This window comes from Cololabis saira, chromosome 20, assembly GCF_033807715.1.
Source record: "Cololabis saira isolate AMF1-May2022 chromosome 20, fColSai1.1, whole genome shotgun sequence".
NCBI classification, from domain to species: domain Eukaryota; kingdom Metazoa; phylum Chordata; class Actinopteri; order Beloniformes; family Belonidae; genus Cololabis; species Cololabis saira.
In genome coordinates, this window is record NC_084606.1 from 6,254,198 (window position 1) to 6,264,241 (window position 10,044).

The 10,044-nt window shown below is 41.3% G+C and overlaps 1 protein-coding gene across 1 annotated transcript in view; it reads left to right on the forward strand.

Annotated features, from left to right (window-relative positions):
• Positions 1–8,557, forward strand: part of LOC133420392 (aminoacyl tRNA synthase complex-interacting multifunctional protein 1-like) — a 15,894-nt gene extending 7,337 nt beyond the window's left edge. Inside the window, exons 4-8 of the mRNA XM_061710081.1 lie at positions 1–41; positions 1,679–1,804; positions 2,275–2,471; positions 6,916–7,087; positions 8,292–8,557. The exon at positions 1–41 is cut by the window's left edge and continues 73 nt beyond it. Of these exons, the coding sequence (XP_061566065.1) occupies positions 1–41; positions 1,679–1,804; positions 2,275–2,471; positions 6,916–7,087; positions 8,292–8,458 (703 nt within the window). The 3' untranslated portion in view covers positions 8,459–8,557. The remainder of the gene's footprint in view (positions 42–1,678; positions 1,805–2,274; positions 2,472–6,915; positions 7,088–8,291) is intronic.
• Positions 8,558–10,044: the final 1,487 nt, after the last annotated feature.

Genomic DNA, 10,044 nt, shown 5'->3' on the forward strand with positions numbered 1-10,044 from the left:
GCTGAGAGTCGAACTGCAGGACAAGCAGCAGCGGCGCGCCGGTACGTAACTGAACTAGCCTATGCTAGCAACTGAACTAGCCTATACTAGCAACTGAACTAGCCTATACTAGCAAATTAACTAGCCTATGCTAGCAACTGAACTAGCCTATGCTAGCAACTGAACTAGCCTATACTAGCAAATTAACTAGCCTATGCTAGCAACTGAAATAGCCTATGCTAGCAACTGAAATAGCCTATGCTAGCAACTGAACTAGCCTATACTAGCAAATTAACTAGCCTATGCTAGCAACTGAAATAGCCTATGCTAGCAACTGAAATAGCCTATGCTAGCAACTGAAATAGCCTATGCTAGCAACTAAACTAGCCTATACTAGCAAATTAACTAGCCTATACTAGCAACGGAAATAGCCTATGCTAGCAACTGAAATAGCCTATGCTAGCAACTGAAATAGCCTATGCTAGCAACTGAACTAGCCTATACTAGCAAATTAACTAGCCTATGCTACCCACCATACCATACTGTTATCTGTACTGTTGCTCCTTGATTGTCTATTTGTATGTATTGTGTATGTGTGTATGTATTATAATTTCTACTGTATTACTATTATATTTCCTGTATTGTATTGTTTGTTTTTATTCTGTAAGGTGACCTTGGGTGACATGAAAGGCGCCGTTAAATAAAATGAATTATTATTATTATTATTAAGTGAAATAGCCTATGCTAGCAACTGAAATAGCCTATGCTCCCAGGTGAAGGCCGGAAAATTAGAATATGATGTAAAAGTTAATAATATTTCAATAATTCAATTTAAAAGGTGAAACCAATACGTTACATAGTGTCATTACATGCACAGCAAGATATTTTAAGCGTTTATTTATTATAATTTTGATGATTGAATTGTTTATTGATTTCATAAAATATTCAATTTTTTGAGATTTTTAATTTGGGGTTTTCATAAACTGTGAGCTATAATAATCAAAATTACAAATAACAAACAAATAAAGGCTTGAAATGTCTCACTTTTCATGTAGTGGGAAATAATATATTTGTTTCACCTTTAGTTGAATTTACTAGAAATGAAGTTTTGCAATATATTCAAATTTTCCGACCTTCACCTGTATATTATGACATCAATAAATAAGAGCATAATATATGTCCGCTATTTACGGAAGAGTATTAGGGCCATGCAGGAGAAAAAAGTCGAAAATGTCGAGAAAAAAGTTGAAATGTCGAGATTAATGTTGAAATACAATTTCAAGAATAAAGTCGGAATTTCGTGTATAAAGTCGGAATTTCGTGAATAAAGTCCGAATTTCGAGAATAAAGTTGAAATACATTTTGGACTTTTTTCTCGAAATTGTACTTCAACATTATTCTCGATATTTCGACTTTTTTCTGGACATTTCAACTTTTTTCTCGAATTTTCAACTTCTTTTTCGATATTTCGACTTTTTTCTGGAAGTTTGTAATGAAAAAAAAATCTTCCTCCTCTAAAATATTATTTTTATTTTTTTTTCCTGCCTGGCCCTAATACTCTTCCGTAGCTATTGGTTCAATACGGAACGCAACTTTTATTTCCTAATTACGTAACAGTTCCGTATTTCGAGGGACGGGTGGCGAGCCTGTCCACGTCCCGCTACGTCCAGAAAAACGCCACCTCATTTCTTTCTTTCAGCCAAAACCTCGGCTTCTAAAGCCCCGCCTCCCCAGAATGTTGGCCCCGCCCCCGCTGCAGCTCTTCCTCCATCCTCATTGGACGGGAGGGAGAGACAGAGCAGGAGGAGGAGAGGAGAGAGGAAAGGTGAGATGGCGGGAGGAAGCAGGGAGGACAAGAAAGTGGTGAAATTAAAGGACCTTATAATATTATTATATTATGTTATGAGATCTCATGGGATGTTATATTATTATTATAGTATGGTGATATAATTTTGTTATGTTATAATATAATGTTATAATATTATAAAAATGATTATGTTATATTTGGATATTATTATGTGCTATTATAGTATTACATATATTACTTTATATTATATTGTGCTATATTATATCTATAATATCATATCATATATTATCTATATGATAATTATTTATTTATTTTTCAAATTCATATTCTTAATTTATTATTTACTTTCATTATATTATTTACACACATACCTAGATACTTATCATTGTAACTCGATGTTGTATTTTGTTGTTGTTTGTACTGTATGTTAATAATAATCTAAAAAAAAAGAAATTAAAGGACCTGCTGAAGTTTTTCTTCTCTCTCAGCTCGTCCCACCTCAGATCATCTCTCCCTGGGGGCGGAGTCTCGGTGTGACGTGTCACGCCTGGACCTGCGGGTTGGACGAATCCTCAGCGTCCGCCACCACCCGCTGACGGAGGACATGAGCGTCCAGGAGGTGGACGTGGGAGAGGACGTCCCCCGGACCGTCGTCAGCAAGCTAGCGGGGGGGCTTCTGGACAAGGTGACGCTAGCGCCGCCACCGCCGTCTGGGACGGTATCCTCAAATACACAACATTAATCACTTAGACACGACTTTATCTTCAGAACTAAATCAATGCAGTGAAGAGCAAACCTCGGTATGAAACCTTGGTACGAAACCTCGGTACGAAACCTCAGTGTGAAACCTCGGTACGAAACCTCGGTACAAAACCTTGGTACGAAACCTCAGTACGAAACCTCGGTACGAAACCTCAGTACCCAACGTAGGTAAGAAACCTCGGTACGAAACCTCGGTACGAAACCTCGGTACGAAACCTCGGTACGAAACCTCGGTACGAAACCTCTGTACGAAACCTCGGTACGAAACCTCGGTACAAAACCTCGGTACAAAACCTTGGTACGAAACCTTGGTAACCTCAGTATAAAACCTCTTTAACCACAGTATAAAACCTCGGTATGAAACCTCTGTACGAAACCTCGGTACCCATCATAGGTACGAAACCTTGGTACGAAACCTTGGTACGAAACCTTGGTACGAAACCTTGGTACGAAACCTTGGTACGACACCTTGGTAACCTCAGTATAAAACCTCGGTATGAAACCTCTGTACGAAACCTCTGTACGAAACCTCTGTACGAAACCTCGGTACGAAACCTCGGTACGAAACCTCGGTACGAAACCTCTGTACGAAACCTCAGTACCCAACGTATGTACGAAACCTCGGTACGAAACCTTGGTAGGAAACCTCGGTACGAAACCTCAGTACGAAACCTCGGTACCCCACGTAAGTACGAAACCTTGGTACGAAACCTCACTACCCAACGTATGTACGAAACCTTGGTACGAAACCTTGGTACAAAACCTTGGTACGAAACCTTGGTACGAAACCTTGGTAACCTCAGAATAAAACCTCGGTATGAAACCTCAGTACGAAACCTCGGTACGAAACCTCAGTACCCAACGTAGGTACGAAACCTCGGTACGAAACCTCGGTACGAAACCTCGGTACGAAACCTCGGTACGAAACCTCTGTACGAAACCTCGGTACGAAACCTCGGTACAAAACCTCGGTACAAAACCTTGGTACGAAACCTTGGTAACCTCAGTATAAAACCTCTTTAACCACAGTATAAAACCTCGGTATGAAACCTCTGTACGAAACCTCGGTACCCATCATAGGTACGAAACCTTGGTACGAAACCTTGGTACGAAACCTTGGTACGAAACCTTGGTACGAAACCTTGGTACGAAACCTTGGTACGACACCTTGGTAACCTCAGTATAAAACCTCGGTATGAAACCTCTGTACGAAACCTCTGTACGAAACCTCTGTACGAAACCTCGGTACGAAACCTCGGTACGAAACCTCGGTACGAAACCTCTGTACGAAACCTCAGTACCCAACGTATGTACGAAACCTCGGTACGAAACCTTGGTAGGAAACCTCGGTACGAAACCTCAGTACGAAACCTCGGTACCCCACGTAAGTACGAAACCTTGGTACGAAACCTCACTACCCAACGTATGTACGAAACCTTGGTACGAAACCTTGGTACAAAACCTTGGTACGAAACCTTGGTACGAAACCTTGGTAACCTCAGAATAAAACCTCGGTATGAAACCTCAGTACGAAACCTCGGTACGAAACCTCAGTACCCAACGTAGGTACGAAACCTCGGTACGAAACCTCGGTACGAAACCTCGGTACGAAACCTCGGTACGAAACCTCGGTACGAAACCTCTGTACGAAACCTCGGTACGAAACCTCGGTACAAAACCTCGGTACAAAACCTTGGTACGAAACCTTGGTAACCTCAGTATAAAACCTCTTTAACCACAGTATAAAACCTCGGTATGAAACCTCTGTACGAAACCTCGGTACCCATCATAGGTACGAAACCTTGGTACGAAACCTTGGTACGAAACCTTGGTACGAAACCTTGGTACGACACCTTGGTAACCTCAGTATAAAACCTCGGTATGAAACCTCTGTACGAAACCTCTGTACGAAACCTCTGTACGAAACCTCGGTACGAAACCTCGGTACGAAACCTCGGTACGAAACCTCGGTACGAAACCTCGGTACGAAACCTCTGTACGAAACCTCAGTACCCAACGTATGTACGAAACCTCGGTACGAAACCTTGGTAGGAAACCTCGGTACGAAACCTCAGTACGAAACCTCGGTACCCAACGTAAGTACGAAACCTTGGTACGAAACCTCACTACCCAACGTATGTACGAAACCTTGGTACGAAACCTTGGTACAAAACCTTGGTACGAAACCTTGGTACGAAACCTTGGTAACCTCAGAATAAAACCTCGGTATGAAACCTCAGTACGAAACCTCGGTACGAAACCTCAGTACCCAACGTATGTACGAAACCTCGGTACGAAACCTTGGTAAGAAACCTCGGTACGAAACCTCAGTACGAAACCTCGGTACAAAACATCAGTACCCAATGTAGGTACGAAACCTCGGTACGAAACCTCAGTATGAAACCTCGGTACAAAACATCAGTACCCAATGTAGGTACGAAACCTCGGTACAAAACCTCACTACCCAACGTATGTACGAAACCTCGGTACGAAACCTTGGTATGAAACCTTGGTAACCTCAGAATAAAACCTTGGTATGAGAACTCGGTACGAAACCTCGTTACGAAACCTCGGTATGAAACCTCAGTACGAAACCTGAGTACGAAACCTCGGTACAAAAACCTCAGTATAAAACCTCGGTACGAAACCTAAGTATAAAACCTCAGTATGAACTGTTTTTCTTTTTAAACATCCAAAAAGTGTTATGTCTATATTTCAATTTTCATATTTCAATAATACATAAATATTCACCTATATACTCAGAAAGTTTACTTTTGTCAATTCATGCCTTAAAATATTTTCTATTAATCTTCATATTGATACACCTTAATTCTTAAAATATATACATCTTTACAAAAGCCTGACATTATTAAAAACAAATTCCAACATGCTCTAAAAATTATTACATTTTTCTAGGTTTAAAGTTTCTGTGTCAATTCATTCTGACCCCGTCAACATAATGAAAGTGCAGTTTTATCAAAGATGTAGCTTTATTTTGGGGTATTTTGCAGAGGTGTATAGTAACGAAGTAGATGTACTTCGTTACACTACTTAAGTAGTTTTTTTGAGGATTTGTACAACTTGTGTTTTTTTTTTTTAATCAGGACTTTTACTTTTACTCATTACTCGTTACAAATTAAAATAATCAAAAATTATATTTAGCAAGAAAGAGTTTATTTTTGGTGTTGTATTCTATACCACATTTCATTCACGTGAAAGTGAAATAAAAAACAAGGGAAGGATCATTTTTGGTTATGTTGCTTCTTTTCCATCGTACTATAAAATACTTTAAAAAAAGTACTTTTACTTTTGATACTTGAGTATATTTTTTCACAAAATACTTTTGATACTTAAGTACATTTAATGTGAGCTACTTTAAGACTTTTACTCAGGTAATTTTCTTATGGGTGACTTTAACTTTTATTATTTCGTTATATTATTTCTACTTTTACTTAGTTACTTTTTTCAAGTACTTTATACACCTCAGGTACTTGATGTAAACTTGTACCTGAAGCCCAGGCTTGCCACCCGTCCCTTAAAATAAGGAATTGTTACGTAATTGGGAAATAAAAGTTGCGTTCCATATTGGTTCAATACAGAACGCAGTTTATTCCGTATTTCACAATTGCACGTATGTCACACACATGAACAACGAACCAACAGTAATTACCAAATTTAGGACAGGATATATTAAAGACAGCAACATATGTTGGTTCGCCCTCTGTTATTTATTGATGTCATAATATACAGGTGAAGGTCGGAAAACTTCATTCGTATTAAATTCAAATAAAGGTGAAACAAATATATTATTTCCCACTACATGAAAAGTGAAATATTTCAAGCCTTTATTTGTTATAATTTTGATGATTATGGCTCACAGTTTATGAAAACCCCAAATAAAAAATCTGAAAAATTAGATTTTATGAAATCATTAAACAATTCGATCATCAAAATTATAACAAATAAAGGCTTAAAATATATATCTTTGCATGTAATGAGACTATGTAATATATTAGTTTCACCTTCTAAGTTGAATTATCAAAATAAATTAACTTTTACACCATATTCTAATTCTCCGACCTTCACCCGTAGCTTTATTTATATTAACCATAGGAGCATAGGCTAATTCAGTTGCTAGCATGGTTGGCTGTCAGTAAAGTCATGCAAGTTCAATGCTATTAAAGCACTTGAGACTTTAAATCAATGCATTTTGTTTTTTTCATGTAGAATAAATACATTTCTATGCAGTTTAGAAGTTTTGGGGATGTCCCTTTTTTTTGGCGCTTACGCTGCTGAAATTGGGGCGTCGCTTATTTCTATTTCTGGAAGGTGGCAACCCTACTGAAGCCTCCTCCTCCTCTCTGCAGCTGCCGGACTCTCTGGCCGTGTTGCTATGCAACCTGAAGGCCTCTAAGAAGAAGGGCGTGGTCTCCCAGGCCCGCCTCCTGTGTTGCTCCGCCCCCGACGACCGCGTGGAAGTGCTGGCTCCGCCCACCGGCTCCGCCCCCGGAGACAGAGTCAGCTTCCTCACCTACCCTGGTAACCCTTGTAACCCTGGTAACCCCAGTAACCCTGGTAATCCTGGTAACCCTGGTAACCGTCCCCCAGGAAGGGGCGCCACCAAGGGGGGGGGGCAGGGGTGGCCACGGCCCCCCCACTGGCCTCAATAAAAAAAAATATACATACATATATATATATATATAAATGCATATATATATATGCCTTAGGTTTTTGCCAACATGGTATTAACCATTAATATATAAATATATATGCAGACAAGTTAGAAATTAAAAAAATATATATTTCTGAGCCTAAATAAAGTCCTGTAATGATGGCTTTTAGTTTTGGTATCCCAAGAATTGAAGGGGCCCCATCTTGCCCCCTAGGAAACAGTTTTGGAGGCCCCTGGTACCATCTGGCCCCCCTAGGAAACAGTTTTGGAGGCCCTGGTACCATCTGGCACCCCCTAGGAAACGGTTTTGGAGGCGCCTGTACCATGTGGCCTCCCTACGAAACAGTTTTGGAGGCCCTGGTACCATCTGGCCCCCCTAGGAAACAGTTTTGGAGGCCCCTGGTACCATCTGCCCCCCCTAGGAAACAGTTTTGGAGGCCCTGCTACCATCTGCCCCACCTAGGAAACAGTTTTGGAGGCCTCTGGTACCATCTAACCCCACTAGGACACAGTTTTGGAGGCCCTGGTACCATCTGCCCCCCCTAGGAAACAGTTTTGGAGGCGCCTAGTACCATCTGGCCCCCTAGGAAACAGTTTTGGAGGCGCCCCTGGTACCATGTGGCCCCCCCTAGGAAACAGTTTTGGAGGCGCCCCTGGTACCATCTGCCCCCCCTAGGAAACAGTTTTGGAGGCCCTGGTACCATCTGCCCCCCCTAGGAAACAGTTTTGGAGGCCCCTGGTACCATCTGCTCCCCCTAGGAAACAGTTTTGGAGGCGCCCCTGGTACCATCTAACCCCCCTAGGAAACAGTTTTGGAGGCCCCTGGTACCAACTGGCCCCCCTAGGAAACAGTTTTGGAGGCCCCTGGTACCATCTGCCCCCCTAGGAAACAGTTTTGGAGGCCCCTGGTACCATCTGCCCCCCCTAGGAAACAGTTTTGGAGGCCCTGGTACCATCTGCCCCCCCTAGGAAACAGTTTTGGAGGCCCTAGTACCATCTGCCCCCCCTAGGAAAGGTTTTGTAAGCACCCCTGCCCCCAGGTGTGTTCAGCCTGCGTTGTTCTGTGTGCAGGTGAGCCGGACCGGGAGCTGCGAGCCAATCAGAGGGTTTGGGAGCGTCTGCTGCCCGACCTGACGGTGGACGGCCGGGGCGTCGCCAACTACAAGGGCTGCGGGTTCCAGGTGAAGGGGAAGGGCCTCTGCCGGGCCCCGTCCCTCACCAACTGCTGCATCAGATAGACGCGCCAGCCAGCGCTCTTATTTTGAAAAGCCTGCCCGGCTGCCCGACAGGAAACATAATCTGCAGTAAGAGTTTCACTGTTGAGTAAAAGCTTATTGGAACCAACTTCTTGTAGTTGTCTGGAGTTTTGTTGTTTGTCTGGAATCTATGGAGCTAGAACAGTCTCATAATTCACAAATGCACAGGACAAGTTTTACAAATGCACAGACCGATTTGCAAATACACACACAGTTTCACAAATGCACAGAACAATTCACACGTGCGTAGGACAAGATAAACAAATGTATTTTTGATGCACACACAAATATAACCTGATTTACACATGTTTTTTTGTCTGTGAGCTGCGCTGGATTTGTGTGTGAGTTTTGAGACTCCCCTAACGTGACTCGATCCACAAATAGGTTTTTTTTTAACACGGAAGGATCTGCAACCAATCAGATGTCTTCCTTTGTTCCAGCCAATCATAAGAGCGCACCCCACGTGAGGGAAGCAGCGCAGTGGATAAAACACGACTTACTCGTAAACCAATCAGATTAAAGGGGCGGATACACCTGCTGTTTGAGCTGCGTTAGCGCCGTTCGCTTAGAAAAGTGATTAATATTTAGAGTTGGTGGAGTAAAGATAAATAAACATCAACAGGAGATAAAAGATAAATAAACAGGATGGAGAGGAGATCACTGTTCTGCTTTTCTTGTGATCTCGGTAAAGAAAACAGCGCGATCAGAGATGGTTTGTCGGGCCGTTCAACCAGAGCCGTCAGGAGACTGCTGTCCAAGTCCTGCTGATGCAGCAACTGATGACGTGGGGTGCGCTCTTATGAAAAAAATTTAAAAAAAAAAAAAGAAAAAATAAATAAATAAAAAAGATCTGATACTGAAAAAAAAAATTTAAACTGTAAAAAAGAATTTTCAGGTTCAAATTTTTTATTTTCAAATTAGCAAAACTTTTGGCCTTGATTTGGCTCCACACATCTGAGGGTCTGACTAATACCTGGACCACTCACTACTGTCCCATAAGCTCCTTAATGGACACAGTGTTGATTCTCCAGTAACTAGGACGGACCTGAGATACGACTCAGCAACGGGAGATATTCTAGTCCACTCAGCTCCGCTCAGCTATGCTGCAGTAACAAACAGGAAATACATTTGTTTCCAAGAATAAAAACCACAGAAAGTTTCCTAAATCATTTTATTAAGCTAAATATATGAGATATATATATATATATATATATATATATATATATATATATATATATATATATATATATATATATATATATATATATATATATATATATATATATATATATATATATATATATTAAGATTTGCCGGACTTCTGCTCTTTACTGTCCTGCGGTAGCCAGCTCTTCTTCTCTTCTTCTCTGTTGCCATGGTTACCACCTGGCAGTTGATCCAGCGCAATGATATTACATTTCTCAGACAATTTGACCCAACTTGTTTTCTAGGTGTAGGTTATCACTTTTAACCTCCACCTTCCAGCCAATCTGAATGGAGTATTCACACAGACCGTGGTATAAAGTAGGGTAAAGTGGGGTAGGGTAGATTAAGGTAGATTAGATTAG